The sequence below is a fragment of the Rhipicephalus sanguineus genome, chromosome 4 (genome assembly GCF_013339695.2).
Source record: "Rhipicephalus sanguineus isolate Rsan-2018 chromosome 4, BIME_Rsan_1.4, whole genome shotgun sequence".
NCBI classification, from domain to species: domain Eukaryota; kingdom Metazoa; phylum Arthropoda; class Arachnida; order Ixodida; family Ixodidae; genus Rhipicephalus; species Rhipicephalus sanguineus.
In genome coordinates this window covers 44,746,047-44,772,100 of record NC_051179.1, presented here as the reverse complement: position 1 = coordinate 44,772,100, position 26,054 = coordinate 44,746,047, and the positions used below count along the sequence as shown (strand labels likewise).

Genomic DNA, 26,054 nt, shown 5'->3' with positions numbered 1-26,054 from the left:
AGAAGTGAGACAGGGAGGCCAGTAAGAGCAAGTTTCCGTTTCGCTACCCGACACTGGGGGAGAGAGGCTAGGGGAAGAGACTAGAGAAATATTAAGCAAAGAGATGGAAACAAAGCACCAGAATATAAAACGAAAGTAAGGGCACGGAAAGAAGGTAAGTCTACCCGACGAGCTTGTTGTTTGTACCCTAAATTTGTGCTATGGGAGAAGGGGAATATAAAGAAAACACGAGAAGGCAAGCGAGCACTGCGCACACTGTGGGACGCACAGCACGACTTCAGTCTCTCACTAAGGATGATGTTCTCCAACTTCTGCAGGAGTGAACGACTAACGCCTTCCTGCGCCAGTGACAGATCTTGTAAGTGCGCGAGAATTTTCGTATGGGGAGATGTTCTGAAGTGCAGTCGACATGCTGTGGTCCGCGCAAAGGTGAACTTGATGTGGCATCGAGAGCAACTCTTTTTATACAGTCAGGCCTGAAAGGTTGTGAGACGCGCTATTTGCGAAAAAAAAACTGATATGCCGCCCGATGCGTGGCTGCGTGTAGCCGCGAAATCAGAGATTCGATGTGCACTGTAATTTTTATTTATTTATTTTTTGAACAGTACAGTCGATACGTGATTCATCAAATTAAAAGCACCGCGACTCAGCAAAAAAATTCACAGCATATCCACGGGTGAATGATGAAGAGCTTGGGCGAATCTCCTGAAGCAATTATGGTTACACCGCGAAATCTTCAGTGGTTTCGCCCAGCAGTAATCAAAGCGATAGCCCAGTACATTATCAAAGACGTGACAAACACTGTATATATTTATACAAGAAATTTTATTAATCGTAAGTGGTAGCTAGACGTAGCTTCCGTTCCCCCTTCATTATAACGGCTTTATGGTCGGTGAAGTGATGGATCGGTGATGGGTCGTAGTGGGATGTTTGCAAAGACGAAGTAGTGGGCAGTTTGCAAAGGATCGGTGATGGGTCGTAGTATACTGCCGGTTACGCCGGACACCGGACAAGGTTAGACTAAGAGGAGCTTCGCCCCTAAAAAAACTTATTCGGATTTCCTGTGGAACTCTGGTCCAGTAAACTATTGGCGGTGTTGACAGCACCTCAACTCGTCAACAACCAGCACAGTCAGGCGTCGTGCTTCTCCTGAAGACATCTGTTCTTGTTGTTGTTGTTGTTGTTGTTGTTGTTGTTGTTGTTGTTGTTGTCGTCGTCGTCATCATCGTAAGTAGGTAAGTGGAAGTGTGATAGTAATAACGTAACGTTTTTTTTTTCAGGTTTTTTTTATTACGAATCTCACGGGTGATACTACAAGTAGGCACTATGCGAACTTGCTTTTTAAAAAAGGAAACAGGAATATTAGCATGGCAGCGTCTGATTCGTTTATAAAATAAATTACGGCATCGCATACAGCCTTCTTGCAACAACCCATTGCCGACTGCCCTGGAAGAGTAACGCTTTTACAGTAAATCCCCGCCCAAGTCGTCAAAGAGGGATTTCTTCGTGTGATTGATGAGCAAACCTACTTGCAAGAGTGAAGCGGGCTATTCTTGTCAGCCGAGTCTTCTTTTTTTCTTATCTTAGTGACCTTTCCACGTCTGCAAACCCCGCAACAATGACAGTCTTTCGGTCGTTGAAAGTGTTTACGCAAACGACTGCCAGTCAGGGGCTGATAGCAGAGCCACATTTAACATCATGCGAGAGGCAAGCTAATCACGTAAGCGATATTCGTATATAAACGCCGTACGGATTTGCGCAAGTCGATGCTCGCCCACTGAAGCAGGAGAGCGCCGTGGTTGCCTTACACGCCGGCGGCGTCAGTCAATAAGCCAAATTTAGCACTCGGCGGCAACGGCTACTGTATAACCAGTGCGCGGCTCTGAACGTGGTTTAATGACTTTCGAAGTCTCGGCGCCCACGTGCTGGTTACTTCTGTAACTTCGCTTACGGAACAATTCCCCCGTGCCATTTCGCAACTTGCGGCTTGTTATACAGAGAATTAAATTGTTTCGAGTAAGGTCTGGCGTCTGTGGAGCACGCCAGTTGCTTAACAATGAGTGTAGCTGTGCAGATTGATAGAGTTCAGTCATAGGTGTGCGCAGGAGGGGTGGGGGGTGGGGGTCTGGGGGTGGCGACCGCCCCCCCCCCCCTTATCGCCTAAGTGGGGCGCGCGAAGTTTGCCACGTACTATTACTCAGTCTTACCAGTCCCGTCCTTGTTTAAATAGCATGGTTATGGTCACACAGGTTTTTTTGTTGCAATGGTTGACGAAGGCCTCTGACTAGGCCCGTAGCCAGGGGGGAAATTTTTATGATACATGATGTTTTACCGAAAATAAATAGTGAAAATAGGCGTTTTTCTCAAATAGTCAAGGCTTTCAGCAAGTGCCCCCCCGAAAAAAATTCCTGGCTACGGGCCTGTCTCTGACTTTGCATTCCAAGAACTGTTCAGTTTCCATCTTTCGGCTCTACTTTCCTACGCCTTTGTCGGTGTATATATATATATATATATATATATATATATATATATATATATATATACACGGGCTTGTCACTTGCTTCAGTTATTTCATTTTGACCGCTTCCCGTCAGTAACATCCACCTGATCCACCTGTTCGTGGTATTCCAGAACGGCCCCGCGACAATTCTTTAACTTCGGGAATTCCTTCTGCGGAACGTATGTGTATTCGCGTAATAACGTGGCATCACGACATAAATTAAACACACTTGTAGCGAAGAAGATTTAGGTACAAATCAGCATAGTAGTCTAGTAGCCTGTATAGATGTCCCGTAGATTTGTCCAGACTCGTTTCTTCCAAGGAAGGCGCATGCGCAGTCATTCAAGGGGCCGACGCCGGTCGGTCTTGCCGCCGTTTCGCCATGCTTAACGGTTGCAACATGTCGGCAACTGGAATACAGAGCTAAACTACTATATGGTGCCGTTAGGCCAAAGTTCGCCATCATTAATTCCGAGCAAAGGCAGGGCGGGTCACAGTCTGATGGAGGATATATAGTGCAGTGGGTTAGATGCGGGCCAATTGGTTTTGCCTACGTAGTAAAGAGATACACTCAGTGACCCGTGATATACCGGAGCGGTGGAGGTATGTAGCAACACCGCGCACGAAGCACAAGTCCGGCCAACCAGCCGCTTGTACGTAGAAAGCGACACCGGCTCCACGAACGCGGCAGTTTCGCGGAAAGGGGCCATATGCAAGTGTATGTAGTCGAAATCGTTTGCTGCGGAATAAAGGCAGAGTAAAACAAATTATGGTCGAGGAAGAGAGACAAACGAAACGCAGGGAGCCGTGTCAACGACGGCTTTGTGAACTGTAGACTCCCGCACATGAGCCGAAGCGGTACAACATTCATAAACTCAAGAAGCATTTTACTGGCTAATTTTGTACAGGCCAGCAATACATAAGCAATTTCAAGGGCTAAAATAATTCCATAAATATGCTTTCGTCTGTTAGTTGACCACTGCGAAATGTATGTGCAGTTATCTAAACTGTTTATTTGTTTACCCTCCTCACATTACGCACCAACAGCCCCCCCCCCCCTCTCCCGCTACATCAGCGGTCATGATCATCAGCCTGACTACGCACACTACAGGGCAAAGGCCTGTCCCTCCCTCCCTCCCTCCCTCCCTCCCTCCCTCCCTCCCTGCCTTTCCTACATTCCTTCTCTCTCTCTCTCTCTTGCCAATCAACCCTATCCTGTGCTTGGTGCGTCCACGTTATGAAACCCCGCAAACTGCTTATTATCAGCTGCCCCCGAACTTCCTGCCTGCCTCTTTATTTATTTGGAAATACGTGAGCAGCATGACCAAATAAATAAATACGTAACAACAATGCCATACCGAGACTACAGTAAAACCAGTCTTCTGTGGATCCATAAAGTGAAGGAAGCTGTTCGTGTCATAAACGACGTCACAATAACGGCTCATCTTGCGCCAGAACGCTGTCAGCTGGGTGAAACGATTCACATCTTCACTTTGCGGCAAGAACTGTTGCAGGCCGTTGAACATTGACTTTGGTCACGCGGTACGCGATGATATAAATTATCTACCGCACAAAAACATAATTGAGTTTTATAGGCAAAGCAAGCAAAGAACGTGAGTAGGGAGGTGCTCACTTGGTGCAGGTGAGCCACTTGACGTTCCAGTTGCAGTCTTTCTTTCGCGGACTGCTTGATCATATGCTGGAGCTCCCCCACGTTCTGGTACAGCAGGCAGTTCTGCAGGAAGAACAGCCGAAAGAGCATTTAATAAAGACGTTTCGGAAGTTAAGGATGATAGTTCGAAACATTTAACACTTTTAACGGTATATGCGAGAGTGTGGTAGTAGTGGTGATGGCCGCCGCCGCCGGCCACCACCACCACAAACGCCAGTGCGATGACGACAGCTGCCTGACTGTCGTATAATTTTATAGCGAAGCTGTATGTAGATTAGGTTGCAGCTGCTTTGCACTTCACAAGAGGGCTTCGAATGACGTCGAACGGCCCTTCCTTCTCCTCGCGTGTGTTTCCCGCTTTCATATACAAAAGGCAGACCCGTCTAGCAACTCATTCAGTTCATTCAAATACGGCCATGGGTAGACCACGGAAATTAAAGACACCAGAAGAACAGCGTGAATACAATGCTCGACGAAAGGAACAAATTCCTCTAGCTGAAAATGGTCGCGGAAACAATCACGGTCTACCACAGCGACCACAGACCGATTACCACTACCATTACTCCCTAAAGTAATAATAAAACATTATGATAAAACAAATACTCAAAGGTGATATTTTAGGTAGGAATGACGAATCTTTCTTTAGTTTTCGATGTGGGTAGCATTTCCACTAGCACAGAAAAAGTACTTACGGTTCGAAAGGAAACCAGCTGTTTAGAAAAAGTTTATTTCATCACAGGACGCTACTAACAGTTGGGTACAGTGTCGTAATCAAAGACAGTAACATATACAAATGTCTAAGCACTATATACATGAAACATTTTTACACAGAAGTCCAAGTCCACAGGGTGTCTTCAACACATGCTACTGCGGGCTAACATACACTTACAACAATCTTATTTTCACATAATGTATACATGACTTCGTGAACATACAAGCACATATGTACAACAGATGTTATGGCGTAAGCAATGTACAGAATTGAATAATGTCAGCATGAAATTTATATATACAAGAACCCACACGGATACGGGAACATGCACACACAGAAATAATAAATACATACATATTATATATATTCATCAAGCTATGTCTGATGACCTGGCTACAAGAACCAAGCTAGATGGAAAACCAGCCGCACACCAGCTTGCACAATTCTTATATATAGGTGATTGACAAGCGCGCCGTGGTTTTCGGGGCGGAGCCCCTATTCATTCTTAGGTTGTAGCCGACTATAGGAGCACGAAAGGCGCCATGCTAGGGCCTACAAGAAACGCTTCTAGTACACTCTAGCCATGCCGATGTATCCCGAAAATGTTCTAGGGAAAAGCGCAACCATAAACTTTCCTTACTGTAGGTAGGTAACTACAACTTTATTCGACAGATGGTAGAACTCTACGCCTACATATTGCTTATAACTCTCCAAGGAGATTTCGCGTGGAATGTTTATGATCAGTAACTCCGCTACAGTCTCGACATCAAAGGCGTTAAAAAAATACGAATTCTGCAAATCTGTAGCGCTGAGAAACAAACTTCTAATTTAAAGACATTAGCTGCGCATGCTGTTCGTACATACCCTTTTTATTCCACTTTTGTGAACTTCAAGGCCTTCGATAAAATACACAAAAGTTGTCATTGGTTCCCAGGGCATCCGCGGAGGCTATGTCTGATAGCAAGTCCGCGTGTTGCACGATGGCACTTGATCCATAAGCACCGCGACAAACGGTGCTTGCACAACATGTTCCCTTTTCGTCGTGTGTGTTTTCTCTTAAGACAGCTGACTACTCTTCCATGGTAGAGAACCTATGCTGCTCTGAATCGTTCACATTTTGTTCTCAACACAAAAACAGATCATTCTCTATAAACGCACACCAAAATGAGTACTACAGGCGCAGTTTACTGCTCTGGTGAAGGTGTGAAGGTAAAAGATACCGTGCAAATGCCACAAATGCCGCCCGAAAACAGTGTCCTAGGGAGGGCCGCAACCACAGACTTCGCTGCGGTTAAACTGTGCGGTTACCCATAGCTTAGACAACTCAAAGGAGATTCAGCGAGGAGTACTAAGGCGAAAGCCTTTAATGTCTCATAATTGCGTCCGTCCGTGCTCTGGCACGGTGCCAGCTGTGGCCTCTCCCCCTCACTCTCTCTCAGCAATCACGTGATGGCACAGCGGCGCATAACAACAGTTGCGCGTTGCTTCTTCCAACGCGCGTTGCGCAACGCGGCGTCCGTCGGCAGCGTCCGTCCGTCAACGCGCAACAGTAATGCGTTGCTCCTTCCAACGCGCGTTGCGCAACTGCAGCGCAAAGCGCCGGCGGCGTCCAGCGGCGGCGTTCGTCAGCGGAGTTGAATGGCCACAGGCTTTCGCCGAACACACTTTGGAATTTACAAAGCGTCCTTCAATTTTTTTCAGTTTTACTTAGCAAATGGACCTTCATCAAATAACTAATATATCCAGCCGAGGCCAGCTTCTGTGAAATGAAATGCTGTGAGGGCATTTTAATAGCATTAGCCGTTTAAGCTGCCGTTCCTATGCAAATCGTGCGCAGAAACTCGGGCGGGTATGCGTCACAGGAACTGGGCAAGCCCCACTACCCAGTACAGGAGGTGCGGGGTAAAGCGAATACATTACAGGGAGAGAGCGGAGCTATGAAGAGCGGTGGGGAAGGAGGTAGGAGTCTGAGGTGGGAGAGAGTAAAGCCTAGTTGAACGAGGAGTGCTTAGGCGAGGAGCCGGGAAGGAGGACTGAGGCGAGTGTTAAGCGGGAACTCTGCTCGGTGAAGTGTCGAGGACGAAGGAAAGGAGTAGAAGAGGGGGAGGAGAGAAAATAAATAAAACGAAATAAAATTTCTTGCCGAGGCTGTATTCGAACCCGGGCACCCACGGTCCGAAGGCGAGCGTTGTAACCACTCGGCTGTCCAGGCACGGTTGCAGAACAAGCATGATTGCGTTGCTATAGGTGCGAGAGGGAGAAAGAGATAGAAAGGGAAGGAAACACAAAAATAACGAAAGAGAGAAAGAAAGAGACACAGGGAGAGAGAAAGGAGACAGAAAGAAAGAGGGAGAAAGGAAGCATATCATAGCCAAGTATAGATAGTATAGTATAGCAAGAGGGTGGGAAATAGAAACGATGATGAGGAGGAGGGAAAGAAGGAGAGGGTAAAGCACAGCATGGCCATGTATACTACAGTATAGCTAGAGATTGGAAAGGAAAGTGAGGGTGAGGAGGGAAAGAAGGAGGTAAAAGCCAGCAGCTCCGCTGTTTCCACAGTCTTCGCACCACTAGTGCGTAGCTGCGGCAGTTTATTTCTCTCCTCCTCTTCAGTTTTCCTCTCCCCCTTCTTTCCTTCCTCCAACGCGTTGCTAGGCGACGCATGGTGACGTCTCACTCATGGAGGTTCTTATGCGCACACGGAACGTCCTAACCTCCGGGCTTAAACAGCTTCGCTGTTAACTGTTAAAACACCCCGTATATTCCTGTCTAGCTATGCAATTCGGTTTGCAATAAACCATGCGATTGTTTCTTCAGCCCCCCCCCCCCCTGCCTCTTTCTTCTTGTCTTCTTAGTCTCGTGCTTCTGTCTTGAATATCTTCCAGGATATACAAGTCTTGGCTACGCGCATGGATTCTGAAGCACCATCCAGAACATTAGCTTAGAATAATCGAAAACGATCTAAAAGGTTCTGAAATACATTAAGGCGCGGCATGCACCGAGCTGTAACACGCAGCTTTACGCGGCATAGCATGGTCACAGTGAAAACGAAGGACAGGTAATATGCTTGGCAATACATAAAGCGCGCTGCATTTACTGCCAATAATTTCACCCCCGAAGTCGTGCTTCTAAACGCATTGCACAAATCGCACCGCGGTCACGCGAAACTCACATTTTGGAACAACGAACGGCGGTGAACTGTCGTCGCTTTTTTTTTTCTCGTTGGTACTTGACGTTGCACCGACAGAAAGATATTTAACGATCTGTGCAGTGCGCGAGGCTTTGATTTGAGGGTAGAAACGATGACGCTGCGCATGCCGCAAATAGAAAATTCTAATATGTGCCTCGCCGTCGGTCGCTTCCCGCGTGCACTGTAATTGACGCGCTGCAGTTTCATATGTCATCGCTCGCCCGCACATGCCTACGCGGGAAATATTACACGCAGCCCCCAATTCGCTTTTTTAAGCAGAAATCATGCGGGGATGTATATCGCAGGATAACTTATTATTGTGGTATCAAGTACATAGACACTCCAGGCGTTCTCTTGCCGTCAGCGTCGGTGTCGGTGTCGGCGTCGCCGTGAGGTTCCATATAAAGTCTAATGGCGATACCACCACCCCTGCGCGTCGGTCGTATGTTCTACGTGCGACTGAAAGTATGCGTGGGCAGCCGACTACAACGGGTCAAGAGGAGAGAAGACGCGCCGGCCGTCTTCCATCGCGCGAAAGGCCCATCGAGGGCGGGAGGGGGGGCTCTACCTGCTGCGTCTGCACGAAAGCTTCGCCTTCACATTTCCCGAACGGGCATCAAGACGAAGGCCTCTTTAGTATACCTGCTTGTTCGTGTTAGTGAGTGAGTGAGTGAGTGAGTGAGTGAGTGAGTGAGTGAGTGAGTGAGTGAGTGAGTGAGTGAGTGAGTGAGTGAGTGAGTGAGTGAGTGAGTGAGTGAGTGAGTGAGTGAGTGAGTGAGTGAGTGAGTGAGTGAGTGAGTGAGTGAGTGAGTGAGTGAGTGAGTGAGTGAGTGAGTGAGTGAGTGAGTGAGTGAGTGAGTGAGTGAGTGTGAATGTACGTCCAGTCTGCCACGATCCAGTTGGCTTGTTCACGACTATCACTTGTTCACAACCGCTCAAAACCATGGCTTTATTTTAGATGCGAAGGCATCTCTTGCTCGAGGGTATGTCCCGCGGCGTGCTAGACCGCACTCACACTACGCATGCGCAACTCTCCTCCTTTCTTCTCTCCAAGAGCTGAGCGTTACTCTTTCCACTTCTCTACCAGCACCTGCTTGCGCTTCTCCTGCGTTCTCGCTTCTGCTCTCGCGGCGCATGCGCTACTCTCCTCCTCTAGTCTCCTCTCCTTCAAGTGGTAGAGCGCTGCGCGCGTTCAGTCTGGCGCTTGCTTCGGTTGACTCCTCTGAAATGCGGGCTCGACATGCCGAAACTCTCCTGTGCAGCGCCGCGATGAGCGCCAGCGCATGCGCGTCCCCTCCCCCTCTCTCTCCTCTCCTACGCTGCTCCCCTCTCGCGCGCCCGTAGACCGCGTTCCCCGCTCGCCCTGAGAGAATTACCGGCCAGGCTAGAGGGAAGACACGCCGCGCGCAGTGTTCCTCTTCGCGTTCCACGATGTGAGGTCGGTAGCATGCCCAACGAACGCCAACGGAACCCGATCGTGCAAGTGCTCCGGCTTCGCATCGCCTCATGGTCCCCTTTAGCGGGAGGTGGTGTAATTTTTTAAAAAGCTTTTTTGTGTCTAAACAGTGAATTTATGGGTGTCTCATCATTTCGTTTTCTTCTTTCCCCCCTTTCCTTTTTTCCGCTTTACATACTGTGCTTATTGTATTTTCACTGTATTGTATTTATGTATTTATGCTTTACATAGGCATACTGAGTGTTGTGCAATATCGTGGTCTGGGCGGGGACCGGCGGATTGTCAGGCATTCGTCTGCCTTTTCGCCACCCCTTCCCATTGAACCACTGAGATGTATGTATGTATGTATGTATGTATGTATGTATGTATGTATGTATGTATGTATGTATGTATGTATGTATGTATGTATGTATGTATGTATGTATGTATGTATGTATGTATGTATGTATGTATGTATGTATGTATGTATGTATGTATGTATGTGTGTGTGTGTGTGTGTGTATGTATGTATGTCCGTGTGTACGCGTTTCTTTTGTGTGTGTGTACCTGTTTACCTGAGTTTCTGTGCGCGCGTAAGGGGGCCTAAATGCGGCAACACCGCAGCAAAACCCACGCGTGGGCACGAAGGGCTGCCGGGGCCAAGCGCACGCAGGACGTGTCCGCTCCCGCTAAAAGGTGCACCCGCCAGAGTGCTTTCCGATGTCGCACGCTATCCCAGTTAGCGGTAGTGTGTCGCTAAAGTAGTAACAAAGGAGCGGAAGCCTTGCTGACAAAGCCATCTATATATAGAGAGCGCTACAAGTTCACTTAGACCGCCACCGAGCGAGTGAGTGCGCCGTTACACTCCTCAGGGGGGCAACCACAAAACGGCGCACTCCGCATTGCGATTTTGCACTTCGGCGACCCGTGGCTAACACCCGTCACAAGGCACCAAAAAGGGGAAAAAAAGTAAAAAAACGGGGCAAAGTTCTTTACCGTGACAATCCGTTCCCGTGCAGTTCTGGACGGCCTCCTCTGCGGTATCAGACTCTGACTCCGTTGCAGGTGACTGATTGATGGTGCCTGCGAGAAAGGAACAAGAGGGAGAAGTAAAAAATCTAGTAATAGACGCATATGTATATCGATCGAACAATTATTGTTCAAAGCGAGAAAGGCAGAAATCCGATGTGTTTCGTCGCTCACTTAAAGCTTCTTGAGTGCATGACCATGAACTCGGTACGAATTTGTTTCTGTTCTCACTCATATATGGCAGACTGTGCCATATTCCATATTGTGCCATATTGTTCAAGAATTTTTCATCTATTCAAGCTTCCATCGTTCCCTGAACTTCTGCTTTATTTGAAGCACCAGAGCAAATATCACTGGTATATTGAAGAAATTTGCGTTGGGGCATCAAGGCTCTTTTTCTACTGCTGATGAACTACAAAGAAAAAACAAACAATCAGACAAACAAAACGCGAAATACTTATTCGTGATGTCGATTAACACGCTAAACAAATAAGAAGGACGACAGAAAAGACTACAGCATTTTTTGGGGGAGGGGGGATTTGTTTTCGGTTTCTTTAGCACACTAATCGCCATCATGACTGAACTGATCAATGTATAGCACGCCAAACTCGTCACCTTTTGGAAAAGACTCGTTATGCCTCTTCTTAGAGTTATACGTTCCGGATAGTAACATCCATTTTTTCTGTGCTACAGAACTGCCATCTACTATTTCATGCGAGAAATCAACTGCTCAATGCCGCACGGGCAAGAAAGCAAGCGAACTTGCGTTGTACCAGCCTCTCTCTATCAAAAACGTGGGGCCAAATGACGAAATACGAGGAGGGCGGGTCTTCGTTTCACTTCACGAGTATACGCCAGGACTAACCTATGTTGGGACACGCTTTCGGAACAAAGTGCCTCCTCCCGCTCTATTAGAATACGCGCATTTCGTGCGGACCAGAGAACGTGCCTGCGTTCTATCGGGGCGTGTCTCTCGTTGGACGCGTTTTCTTTTCTTCTTTCGTGCCTCTAACAATAGATGGGAGGAGGAAGGGTGGAAGCGGCCTGACACGCGGAATCACGGTTTCGCTCGTTGAGCCAAGCCACGAACACCCAGCACAATTGTCTCGAGCACGGTCAATCAGCGAGCAACGGTATGGGAGGAACCTGTGACACAGCGACGAAAATGTTCACTTGAAGCTTTACGCTGTCATTTTTCTTGGACATCGGAGGAGGTGACAAGCCTCTTTGTGACAACTGTGGTAGCGAGGAGACATTACAGCACGTCTTCTGCGACTTTCCTCGATACAATGTGCAGAGAGAAAATAGCAATCGCTCGAGCTCGCCTCGACCGAAGACCGATGTCAGCAGGGACCATTTCAGAATGTGGTCCTAAGAAGTCACCGCGGATGAAGGCGACGAAGGCACTGTTAAAATTCTTGAAGATAGCAGACTTGCACAGGCGGTAGTTATAGACCAACGGTGATGTCGTGACTGTGAGGACTGCAACTTCGTTTGTGTGCTCCCTCCTCTTTTTTTTTTTTTTTCTTTCTGTATACCTCTGGTCAACCGTTATTCTGGACTGCCTTTCCTCTCTATCCTGCTCCTTCCTTCGGTAGGAGCATTAGGCGCGATGTAGCGATGTCATACAAGCCCTTCTGCAATACTTAGGTTAGGTTAGGCAACCATTAACGACGGCTTAAAGGGGTGGTGCCATCAAATTTCGAGGCTATAACAAGCCTGTTGCGGGTTTCCTCCGTATGCAAGGACACTCCACACGAAGGGTCGGACACAGCAAACGTTTAGAATATATTTTAATTCACTTCCAAAGTGTACCTAAATGCCCATTCTCCCGATGGAAACCCATCGCTAGCGCGCCAACTCTGACGTAGATCTGTAGGAAGGGCAACGAAAGTTGTAGTGACGTCACACCAGATCTGCTGTAGTGACGTGAGTGACCTCCGGACCTCCGCCACCTCCGCAACGTACGTACCGGCTGTAGTGAACTAGAATATATTCTAGTTCACTATAGTACCGGCAAAGCATCGATTGCTACATCATTCGCCGCGTTTCTAACGCTTCCTGGCTAAGTGCGTCACAGCCTTGTGTGGTCACGTGACCAAGCCTCCTACACTTCTACGTCACTGCCCAACCTCGGCGCCCAGAAACCGAAACCGAAAGCTGTCGACATCAAAAGGCGATATTAAATTATTTAGCGAGAATACATGAATCTTGCTGCGTGCATCATGCTTCCTGGAGCTATAGGAAACGCTTACAGCAAAGAACGCGCAAGCCACAAATTTGGTGGCACCACCCCTTTAAGTTCGGTTCCCTTGCAAGTGACTTAAGTGCTTGTCTGTAGTTATGCTGCACCGCGCATGTATTGTTCGCACGCATACTTTCTATGCCTCTCTTTTACCCCATCGTTCTCCTTTCCACGGGTAAGGTAGCAATAGACCACTGCCTTTCTCTATATTGCTGCCTTTCTCTTCTCTTTCTTTCTCTGTCTCTTTATCTTTCTCTCGCACGCACACACAAGCATAGCTAACACAAGCTTGGAAAATGCAGGGAAGATCGATTCTTTTTTTAGGATAAGCGTTGAAATTGTAAGGAAACAGTGAAATTGACAACGTCCTAACGGTGATAGCCGAACCTGCAGCTTTGCAAGAACAGGGCGATGTCTCTGTTTTTTTCTTAGAGAAACATAACTGAACGACAGATTGTGACTCCGCATTGAGAAATGTTTCTGTGCATCAGTTGGAATATTGCCACTGCCTTAACGGCTTCTCTTTGTCGTCACATACTCTTCTCCTCTTTCATTCTTTCACGGCCCCTTTCCCCTTCCCAAGTACAGGGTAACGAACTGGAAATCTTCTCTGGTTAACGCCCTGCATTTATTTACCTTTCCATCTCTCTCTCTCTCTCTCTCTCTCTCGCTCTAAGGTGAAGAATCATAACGGGATACAAAGCGACCACAGGAGGAGAGTGCCGAAACATCGAGATGCCGAATGGCCACGTGACCTTCTTCTGTGTCATCGTATCTCCACGACGCATGCCAGCGAACACTGGCGCCGGGCCCGTATTCACAAAGGCACGTCAGGGATTTATATACGCCGGCTAGTTTATCTGCCTTTCAGTAAAGCGTTCTCTCTCTCTCTCCCTTTTATTCACAAATACTTTTTATCTTAGCAATCCTAAAGCAAAAATTCAGCGCCAATGGCAATGCTAGACGTATCATTAGCGTAGCCGGTCATACAGGCAAGATGCACTTATACAAATGGTAAGATGCACATAATGGCAAGATGCGCTTACACACCAAAATAAAAAAGTAAAATAAAATAAAGCTTCGTGAATTCTGGCCCCCGGCCGGCTCTTTCTCGGTAACAATGAAAAAGAAACAATACAGCCACTTTTAGGAGACAACGCGGAAGCAGTACGGGGCGGGGTGGTTCGATCACGGCTCGTGAACACCTGTCCGTTCCCATCGACGTTGGTTCGCCGGAACACACCGCCCGTCCATTTCTCACCTGTGCTACACCGCCATCTGCATGCATAGCATAATACCTCGCGAGTTTGTTTTCTTTTGTTTTACATTACGCGCATTTCCTTTTGCGTGGATTTCCTTGAATAGCTTCGCGCTACAGACGAGTAGACGGCAATTACCCGTTTCAAGATTTTTTTTTCTCCATTGTTTTAGAAAAGCGAATCAATACACGGCTGTTTGGAAAGGCTACAAGCGTATGCGAACCTGTCTTTCTCGTTTTTTATGTTTTTTTTTTCATATACTGAAAAAAATACACCCGTTATCGTGTTTAATCGCTTATTTGTCGCAACGTTTTCAACGAAGAGTGGACCTCCGTTACAACGTTGTCGCCTAAGGACGTATTACGAGACGATCTTTTCGTGCGAAATCTTAGCTTTGCCTCGCGTAGTGCATCCGAAGCGCTTGACCGAAGCGCTTGCACACCTTTCCGCAACCAGCCCATCGTCGCACACTTAAAGAGATAGAATGACGATATCTCATAACACGGCCCCAGGCTATGATACTAACACCCGCGTACCTCCTTGACTATGACGTATCGGTGAGGTGCATGCGCAGAACAGGTATGCATATAGCGCGTGTGCACTGTTCCCAACCACCGTCATTCCTGCTTCCCTCACCCTTTATTTTATTCTTTTTCTCTTTTTCGCCCTTGCTATGTAGCAGTCCACAGACAAATATCCTCTCCTCTGTTTTACCTCACTGCTTTTATCGCATTAAAATATCTATCTATCTATCTATCTATCTATCTATCTATCTATCTATCTATCTATCTATCTATCTATCTATCTATCTATCTATCTATCTATCTATCTATCTATCTATCTATCTATCTATCTATCTATCTATCTATCTATCTATCTATCTATCTATCTATCTATCTATCTATCTATCTATCTATCATCTATCTATCTATCTATCTATCTATCTATTTCTATTACTATCTATCTATATCTATCTATCTATCTATCTATCTATCTATCTATCTATCTATCTATCTATCTATCTATCTATCTATCTATCTATCTATCTATCTATCTATCTATCTATCTATCTATCTATCTATCTATCGACGTAAGTTAACAGGCAGGAGGAGTCACTGTGGGCGACCGAGAGAACTACAAGCTGCGTGTATAAAGGACGGTTGGCAAACAATGTTGGCCACACACTACGCGGACCACGTCTTACAGTTGCTTCGGAAGGGAGAAAGCTTTGCGCTCAGGCACTTTGTGGAGTTCTCCGCCGCTGCTGTTTTTTTTTTGTTTTTTTTTTTTACGTGGGCCAGTGAAGGCGCGCACGACGAGCGAAGCTGTACGATCAGTTTGCTGAAAGTTTGGGTTGCGGTTACCAGCGTGTTTGTAAAGGCCTCCCACAAACACGTTCTCTCGTCCTTCGCCCAAGTTCGTGAGAATATTTGACCACTCGTCACCATCACGGTGCCAAAATAAGAAGAAAGAAAGAACAAGTAAACGGACGGCACCACGCGTGTACGAGTGCCGAACGCGTTGTGAATGCTAAGCAGCGAGGAGCTCGTGAAAAATTCTCTGCACCACCGCCAAACCGAATTTGTTCCGAGGAACGGTTTGCCCACGGCCCCGCCTGCTTCTCGCGTAGGCGATGCCAACTTTCTATCACAGGGTGGCGGCTCCAGTGCCGTGTCCTAGTTCCAGACACATAGATTCAATTTCTTTTCCCAGGCTACAAGCGTTTGTGACGGGGTCGTGATGGCATAAGCAACACGAACCCTGCGATGAATTGTGGCCTTATATGATAGCCTTTGTGCTAAGAGGAGGAAATTTAACGTCACAAGTAACCGCGAAGTTTGAAGGAAACCTAATGTTACAGGTAAATCCACCCACCCACGTGGCTAATAACTACATATATAGTTCAAGAAGAAAAAAGTCAAATCAGACAACGCTCTAGGAGCCCTTAAGGATACCTATCGAAAAGCTCTGATCTATGCAGAATCAACTCAAAGTTTCAGACGTTTATACGAATACTATTAGAAACACTAGAAGGCTTTGTTGGGGCTGCAGCGGAATCCGCCCCATTTACAGAGGTGATAGAGTTTCGCCATGAGTTACTGACTTGGAGACTACGCCAAGCGGTCATTAGGGCTCTGTTTAACCATACAAAGTAATGTCTACTCGCCTCCTGCAATGATTTCTTTTTCTGGATACGCTCTCTGCTTTGGTTGTGAGCATTGTTTAAAATCAATACGATCCTCGGTCTCTCCTGAAACAGTCCGTCTAATATTTCGGGAGAACCAGAGAGACAAAAAACGCAACGGATTATGAATAGGGGTGTGCGAATATTCGAAAGTTTTGAATATTCGTCGACTATTACATTCGAAATATTCGTATTCGATTCGAAAATCGTGTATTCGAAAAGTTTCGAATATTCGAAAAATTCGAATATGCGATTCCATTATCATGCATAAAATAACTCGTCTTCCACATTTCTGCTGCATTTGTATCGCTAAAAACGTTGCCGAGGGGAGCGATAAACATCCTAAGTACACGGAGGCACGACATCTGCCTGCGACGAGCGCCCCAATACGCATGATTTATTGCTGGTGCATCTCCGACGTGCAGCGCTGTTGGCGATCATGTAACCGTACATTTTCAATATTATGCGGCCGTAACGTGCCGCACTACCACTCGTTCACTATGCGGGACCACTTCTGAAGAAAGACAGTGACCCACGTGACTGGTGGCGGACTGTAGGCACCTTGAGATACCCCAGTCTGGCAAAACTTTGCCCCACGTAACTCCCTATACCAGCCACTCATGTTCCAAGCGAGCGTGCCTTTTCAGTGGCAGGGGGGGGGGGGGTTGTCTCTGTTACAAGGGAGCGCCTGCTGTCTGATCATGTGGAGCAACTCATATTTCTTAACATGTAGTCATTACTTTCATTGTGCCGTGATATTTGCTTGTGTTGTGATGTGCATTGTGCTAGCCTGGACATTGTGTTCTGGAGATAGCAGTGTATGTTTTGTTGCCAGTCAGGCTGTTAATGTTTTTTTTATTGCGATAGCAATTATATGGACAGTCTCGGCTGGATTTTGCCGTCGCCGTCGCCGTCATGCACCGTATATGTATAAGTATGTATATATATATATATATATATATATATATATAAAAGCCCCAAAGAAAAATAATTCGGAAAAATGCTTCCGAAGCGCGGAATCGAACGAGGGACCTCTTGTTCCGCAGCGAGTGGCGCTATCCACTACGCCACGAAACGCAGATCCTCCACGTAGCTAACGGCGAGCGTTATATACATACCCTTTACCGCTGGACGGACTCACAGACGGCAGGCGATAATAAGCTTTCTTCATTACCAGCGAGATGGCGCTAGCAGCGCGACGGGCGCATTTAAAAGTCGTCGTCGAGCTCGCTCGCTTCTTATATTTGCGCAGCGAGAACATTGCCCTTCCGTTGTCTGCTCGCGCGGTTTTCTCGCGGTGAGGGGAAGAGGAATGTTTCACGCTTTCACCGTGATGTCCGCGCTCATGTTACCGAGCGTACGAAAGTCACTCGAGCTGAAGGGACGCCGCTAAACGAACAAACAGAAGATGAGCGCGAACTATCAAGTGTCACAGCTCGACAGTTGAAGCACGCTAGTTTCCTTCGCTGCTTCGGCCGCCTTTGCAACAGGAACGCTGTTCAAACTGAGAGTATCCATTGGCGAGCCTCACTTCGTATAGCATTAATTTCTTGCTATCGCATTCATTGCTTCGCCCTTGCGGCGAAACTGTGACTTTTTATTGCGATAGCAATTATATGGACAGTCTCGGCTGGATTTTGCCGTCGCCGTCGCCGTCATGCACCGTATATGTATAAGTATGTATATATATATAAAAGCCCCAAAGAAAAATAATTCAGAAAAATGCTTCCGAAGCGCGGAATCGAACCAGGGACCTCTTGTTCCGCAGCGAGTGGCGCTATCCACTACGCCACGAAACGCAGATCCTCCACGTAGCTAACGGCGAGCGTTATATACATACCCTTTACCGCTGGACGGACTCACAGACGGCCGGCGATAATAAGCTTTCTTCATTGCCAGCGAGATGGCGCTAGCAGCGCGACGGGCGCATTTAAAAGTCGTCGTCGAGCTCGCTCGCTTCTTATATTTGCGCAGCGAGATCATTGCCCTTCCGTTGTCTGCTCGCGCGGTTTTCTCGCGGTGGGGGGAAGAGGAATGTTTCACGCTTTCACCGTGATGTCCGCGCTCATGTTACCGAGCGTACGAAAGTCACTCGAGCTGAAGGGACGCCGCTATTTCTTCAAATAGCTACATGTTAAATAAAATATCGTTACTGTGGAGGCATTTTTCCTTTGATATTCGATATTCGATTCGACATTCGAAGGTGGATATTCGTATTCGATTCGTATTCGAAAAATTTGATATTCGCACACCCCTAATTATGAAACATTAGTTGCCTAGTTGTTTAGCATAACAGAACCGCAAAGTACAGTACAGTACGGTACAGTACAGTAGAGTACAGTACAGTGCAGTACAGTACAGTGCTGTCCAGAGAACGGTAGAACGGTACACAGTACAGAACCGAACAGAAATGTAGAGTACAGTACCGAACAGCACTGTACGGTACGGTACGGAGCTTTATTCATATCATAGACGCAGAAGGTGAGAAAGTCGTCAGACGGTGCAGCCGAATTTAAAGGAAATGGTTAAGACTTCAGCGGTAACAGTTGTCAGAGCTAGAAAACGCAGAGACGGATGTATTTTGAAACGAGCTTCATCATAGAATAGAGTGAGGTTCGACGAGAGTGACGTACCCTCGCCCTGTGTTCAGCGCCAGATAGTCTTGAGGACGGCGGCCGCAGTTCGGAGCCCACCGTCCTCCGCTCGGCCGCCTCCATGTCGGCCCAGCCGCCGCCGCCCTGCATTCAAAAGAACACATTTAACACGACCTCTTTCAACCCTGTATACCATTTCATAAACGTCAGTAGGAACAACATTGTCACACAATCGTGACGGTGAAGAAAACAAATACTTAATCCGGTAAAGATGAAACTCTTTACTGGGCGAACTTGTGCCCAGAAAAAAAGCAAACGAATGACACTCAGAGTGCAACGATAAAGGCGCACCAAGTCGTCGATAAATCTGATCAGCAGTAAGGCGCGTAGGCATTTATACACGTGGCATCGAAGATTCCAGCGTTATCGTTGGTGGCCGCGTTAGTTATAGAATAAACATGTTCGCGTTGTGCGCGCCATATTATAAGAAGGTTCTAAAATAATCTGGAATGTTCTCAGACATTTCGGCGCGGCCTGCGCAAGGCAATGTCTTACCCGTGTAACGGGCCGGTTACATAAAAATAGGAAAAAAAAAAGCGCGCGTGGCAATATATGTACCCATACGCCCAGTTCTTGACGATCCCTCCAATGGCGTTATCTTAAACACACATGTACTACGTGGAAGGGAGGAAGTCAACACACCATCATTCCTTATGTTCTCAAGTTCAATTCTGTGCATTGTAGAAATTGTAGCATATGCTTTGTACTGATGTTATTGTAGGACATCTCGGTTGACTTGAATATATAAAATACATGGCCACAGGCATAAAAGTACACGTTCCCCAGCTCAATACAGTACGTTTTTGTGAAACCAAGAACGCTTCCTTATCGGTAGTTATACACCCCGACGTGCTCAAGGCTCGCGAATCGATACTAACAAGTTCTCAAGTCACGGCAAGAGAGTGAAACCATTTGTTAAATGTGAAACGCACTTTCCCACCCAATTGAGCTGGTTGTCACCATGTTTTCTAACTTGGTATACTTTCTACCGACTACCACAAAAGATTCTTGTAAGGTTTAAGAACGCTTTCTTCGTGGATCGTTTGTGTGGCTCGTGTACGACGTTCGATATTGCTACGCACCGGTGCACAGGCGATCGTAAAACACACATTTACGAGCGAAATATACCGCAGATTCTGTACACACACGCACACGCACGCACGCACGCACACAAACACACGCACGCGCACACACACATACGCACTCACGCACACCCCTCCCTCACACCATCCCATCTCCTATTAAAGCGGTAAGTCGACTTAACTTCGATGACACTGCGCGATATTGAAAAAAAAAAGAAAAGAAAAACCCAGTTTGGATACAGCACGCGCCAACGCGGTCATGGGCATATACGTTACGGGCTCTCTTCCATTATACGAATATATGCATCGTAAGGTCGTACAGTACGGGCGGCTTATCACGGCTCGTGTGCGAAAGACAAACGATCCTGAGCGCATGTTGGAAAACAACCCGTTATAGTAGGCTGCACGGTGGTGACGTTCGCCAAAGGCCCTCGGCGCACAAACAGGGCGTGTTTGAATGCAGACGCGTAATGATCACGTCCGGCCAGCTCGCGTTCGACCAGCCTGGGCTCCGTATATAGTATGCGATGCCTGCGCACATATATTTAGACGCACCGGCTGGAAGTTAACGCCGACTCTGACATGGTGGTTTGCGCGCGGAAGCGATACGTGAACTGCACCGCGCGCACTTGACGCGACCTGTAATTATCTTCCAATCCGCTCCCGCGCGGCGCATGAATGTTGAGCGTATATGTTTCCGTATTGCGTGTGCGCGTGTGCGACTACGCGTGCGATTATGCGAATGTGCGACTGCACTCGCGTGTCTGCGTTGAATGCGTTTCTGTACGTTTGTGCCACATATGTCTGCATGTACGCGATGTGACGCGTACCTGCGTGTGTGTGTATGTTTATGGTGCATATGTACGCGTACAAGTCCGCGTTGTGTGTGTGTGTGTGTGTGTGTGTGTGTGTGTGTGTGTGTGTGTGTGTGTGTGTGTGTGTGTGTGTGTGTGTGTGTGTGTGTGTGTGTGTGTGTGTGTGTGTGTGTGTGTGTGTGTGTGTGTGCGTGTGCGCGCGCGCGCGTGCCCTGGTTGTGTTCACGCGGCGGCAGCTCATCGGCCCGTGACAGAGCAGCGCCAGTGCGATGCGCAATATACAAAAACGTTCTTGGTGTTTTTTAAAACTGCACACTTGAACTAAACTTTACGAATAACTGGTCTGTGCACATCTGTGTGCGCGACTGTATGTACGCGTTATTTTTGTGTATATGTGATCATTGTATATACTAAGGGTATCACCCGACAAGCGAAATAGCAAGCCAGTCTAACGTCTCTGCAGCTGGGGTAATCATTAAAAATTGTTATCCATATCTGTGCTATTGTGCGTGCGCCTGTTGGCAGTTTGTGCCTTTGTTTTCGCGCGTTGGAGCATTTGTTTGTTTAGTACGCGGACCCGTGTTTGGAGTTGTGTTTGTGCGTGTGTGGCATCTGCGACTGTGCTAGCTCGTGCAAGCGCGTGTGTCTTCTTGCTTAGGCGCGCGTTCTGTTCTCCACTACTGCCGAAGTACATCGATCACGCGTAGAAGGCAGCGAATAAGTTACAACGAAGTCGGGGGTGGGGGGGGGGGGGGGTTATCTTCTATTTGTATTGCGAATGCGTGCGTGTTTGTTTATCATGCGCGCACGCAACTGTGCCGCGCACATATTCTCAGCCTATACGCTATACCTGAAGTGAGCACCGGAAAAACGACGGTAGCACAAACGATACGACGAGCGCCGTCCGCGCATGCGCGATCGTGCCGCTGTTATTTTGTGCACCACGGTTCGTGTTATCTTTGCGTGTACACCCATGCGTAACCGAACCGTGTTTGTGTTCTTTGGGCGTGCATCTAGCTGGTGCTGCGTAACGTGAGCGCGTTGCGATACAACAGATATCCTCTCTTTCTCTTCACGCAGTTCGGTGTGTTCGAGCCAACTGCGTGCGCTTGGCTACACGTATACTCGACTGTGAGGAATAACAAGAACAATTTGTGCATACATGACTCAGTGTTAAACACATACAAAGTTGATAGCATGGAAACAGAAAGAACGGTGATTTTAATATAACTGTTGAGGTTTAGCGTCCCAAATCCACGACATGATTATGAGAGACACCACAGTGGAGCGCTCCGGAAATTTCGGCCACCTGGGGTTCTTAACGTGCTCCTAAATCTAAGCACACGGGGCCTCTACCAGATGACCTCGTTCTAGGAGACTAAGGAAGCGATAGAACAAAGTGAACAAGAAGAAATGACGCCATTGATGCCTCATGGTCAAGCAGATCGACACGCCACGGAATGGCGAGGTCAAGCAAAGACGGACGACCAAAACTTGTGCTTAATACGAAAACAACAAGAAGAAGAAGAGTACTGTAAGGGTGGCAACCGCGTATGAAAAAAAAAGCTAAACGCCCTAGCGTATATAAACAAACGCAAGATCCAAAAGCCCGGGACAACCACACGATCACGTCGCACCCTCGGCTCTCCTAGTCCTCGTGAGCAGCTGTCACCTGGAGCGAGGTTGGGCAGGAAGAAGAGCACGAGGAGGGAGGACAACGAGGTGAGAGAGGGAAAGGGTCTGAGGGGGGGGGGGAGGAATCCAACGCGCACACCGAGCACGGTCTTCCCCTCCACTCAAAAGACGGCGACCAGAACAAAAGGAGTCGCAAAGAGAGCAAGCAGCGTCGCTAATACGGGCGCGGACCGCGAATCCGAACGGCAATCGCATGCCTTGACCCCTTTCGTGACGTGCGCTCAAGAACACGTGGACGCCGCCAGTTGGAGAGGTGGTTCGAACAGGACGATCCGATCTCGAGGCGAAAAGGAACCAGCTCGTGTGGCATGAATGGGAAGACGGATATCTTTCCACGTGGCTTTGCTAACGGTCCGGGGGGCACTATTCTGAGTATACTGTCGCATTTTCGACATCGCGTCCAAGTCTGACTGGCCCAGATGGGCAGATACACGTTTATCCTCCCTGGTTGGGGAATTGCGACGCATAAGAGAGACTGGGACAGGGGAAACGCGTGGAATGACGAGCACTAACTTACAACGAGCGGTTTTATTCTTCGGCGACGATCCCCGTTTCCACCCGCTAGAAAAACGGGTCGCGAAAGAAATAGAGAGTTTTAGCAAGTTACGGAAATACGGTACGCAAATACGGTAAGGCAGTACGGTAGCGTTCCTCCTTTCCCGCCGGTTGTGCTTTTGCCGCTCCCCGTTCCAGTGACAATGCGTACCCCAAACGACAGGTGTCTCATTAACAATGCGTAGGCTGACGGGCAACAATGAGGCGTAACAACCCCACAGTAATTTTTGAAAAAGCTTTTGTGGTGTTGGGGTGCCTTCACCGGAAAAAGGTCGACGACCTGGAAAGGAGGAGCGGTACCGTCACACGGTAGCGTATTTGCGTACCGTATTTCCGTATCTAGCTAAAACTCTCTATTAAAAGCGAAAAGCGACGGTCGGCGGCATCGGCTCAACACGAGTGATGCAAAAAATCACCATCACGTGACGACGTCGCCCTATGACGCGATCATGACGTGACAAGTCACCAAAGTACTGACGTCATCATGACGTCACTGTTACGCCGCATAACCTGACGACATCACATGACGTCGTCGTTTGGTCAAAGTTGGGGCAGCTTTTTTTTTTTGGGGGGGGGGGGGGGGGGGTCACTAGGGACCGTGCGCTTTGTTTCTTGAAACGTGCCGCGCCTCGGCCCACTCGCTTTTTCATCGGTGTCTTCATCTACATCATTTCAATAATGATAATAATAATTGCTGGGGTTTAACGTCCCAAAACCACGATATCATTATGAGGGACGCCGTAGTGGAGCGCTCCGGAAATTTCGACCACCTGGTTTTTTTTTTTTTTATTGAAATAGAAAATAAATGAAGGTTCATTAACGTGCACCTAAATCTAAGTACACGGGCATCAAACATTTTCGCCTTCATCGAAAATGCGGCCGCCGCGGCCGGAATTCCATCCCGCGACCTTCGGGTCAGCAGTCGAGCACCATAACCACGAGACCACCATGGCGGGGTCATTTCAGCCTATTTTATATCCACTTTATATCCAATACAGGTATGGACAGCTAGATACAGCTCTCCCAAGGTAAAGTACGTATCGCACACTGAATCGTAGGCATATTATTCTAAACAGTCATTTGTATATGTTACTGTCCTTGTTGCATATCCACTGCAACCAAGTGTTCGTAGAGTCCTACGATGAAATAAACTTTTTCTAAACACATTTAAACTTGTGTCGCGACTGGGCCAGCATACTGCTCTTCCATAGTAGAGTACAAATGGTTCTCTAAATCGTTCACTTTTTGTTCTGAACATAGTATTCACTCACTATATAATCTACGGGCGGCTTACCGCTCTCCCGTACACTCTTAATCAGGTCCCGCTTAAAGTGCTAGATATAGCCAGGAAACCGGACATTCTTCGCCTGGTTTACTGGATATAGCCAGCATTTAACCAAGACATTATTAGGAGTGTAGTGGAGGAAATAGAGGATTCCAAATCTTGAACTATTCTTGACGCCTAAAGTCTTAAGTGGCTCCCAGAACGCCGGTCCCAAAATGAAATCCGAGAACGCCGGTCCCACGTGACCTTCTACGAACAAGCAAGCGGCTTGTCTACAGTTGGATACAATTTAAGAAGTACGGAGGGGCTCCTTCAAGACGACCGAAGCGCGGCAGCTGATCGCCTTCGAAACCAAAGAGATAGTCCTGCTCATGACTGGCGTAGCCAAGGAAAGGGGGGGGGGGGGGAGGTGCCGCCTGAAGATTTTTTTTTTCATTTTGCATGTGTATACACGCACACATGTATACACGCTAAGTTTTGCATGCGTATACGCGCACACATAGAAACACATGCACGAACATACATAATATAAGGTTGAAATTCTCCCCCCCCCCCCTCTCCCTAAACAAATTCTGGCTATGCCCCTGCCGCTCATACACTCAGCAATGCTCTCCGGTTCATGACGACCGGCTCAACAGCCCTCCGGCTCATGACGTCAGTCAGTAGTGCGCGCTCATTGGTGCAGGCTTGTGCGCATCCGCCTTTGAGGAGGAAGCGCCGCGGACTTCTAAAGTTGTATCCGAGTGTAGGCTTCAGGACTGTCCCGTGACGCTCCCTCCTATCGGCATACACGCCTTCCTGTAAGCTAGGCTTCCCTACTTGCATATTTAGGTGCTGTAGTAAATAAAAAGGCACGCATTTTCTCCAGCGTGTTCACTGTATCTGACATACGCGCTTGCTCTCAAAATAAAAGAAGTGAGTGCATTACCACAGGCGCGCGCGTGCGCAGCCTTTCGCACGTGTAGCTCTAAATTTTGATTTATGAGAATACATCGGCTGCAAAGAAACAGCAGTTCAATGTGCCAGGTTCGTGAACTAGGGCACCCTTGCGACACTCCTTTGCAGACCGTGCAGGTCCTCAGCGTTCTCGGACATCTCGTTACATGTGTTCTAAACATACATGATTATTCAGGGCATATTCAGGAGCATATGCCCTTGGGCGCTGTGGGTACTATGATAAATAAATAAATAAATAGGGACAGCGTATGCTGTTCTCCCATAGTAGAGTGCTCTAAATCGGTAACATTTGTTCTAACTAAAGTAGTAGTCTCTCACTATATATCTTACCGCTTACCGCTCTCCCATGGTCCCGTACGCAGTGCGGTTAATCTTCCACCATTTTGATGAACACACAGCTCTCGTTCCTCGAGCAACATATTTCACGGCTTAGCGTTCTCCCATAGTGGAGTACATATAGTATTCTAAATCATGAGCTATTCTTTAAGGCTACGGTCTTAAGTGGCTCGTTGCGCGATGAGCTGGAAAAGAAAATTAAGGCAGCTTCGCTCTTGTGGTGCCAAGCCTGCAGGAAGTGCGGAGCTGGACGGCCTTCTTTGTTTCTCTTTATGTTTCTCTTTCTTCATTTCTTTCTTACTTTTCTCTCTCTCTCTCTCTCTCTCTCTCTCTTTATATATATATATATATATATATATATATATATATATATATATATATATATATATATATATATATATATATATATATATATATATATATTTCTATTACTCGCTCCATTACATCT

At 47.5% G+C, this 26,054-nt stretch overlaps 1 protein-coding gene across 1 annotated transcript in view; it reads right to left on the bottom strand.

The window, feature by feature from the left end:
* Positions 1-26,054, bottom strand: part of LOC119389878 (peripheral-type benzodiazepine receptor-associated protein 1-like) — a 424,634-nt gene that overhangs the window by 264,457 nt on the left and 134,123 nt on the right. Inside the window, 3 exon segments of the mRNA XM_037657292.2 lie at positions 4,134-4,235; positions 10,506-10,592; positions 18,861-18,965. Coding sequence (XP_037513220.2) covers positions 4,134-4,235; positions 10,506-10,592; positions 18,861-18,965 — 294 coding nt within the window.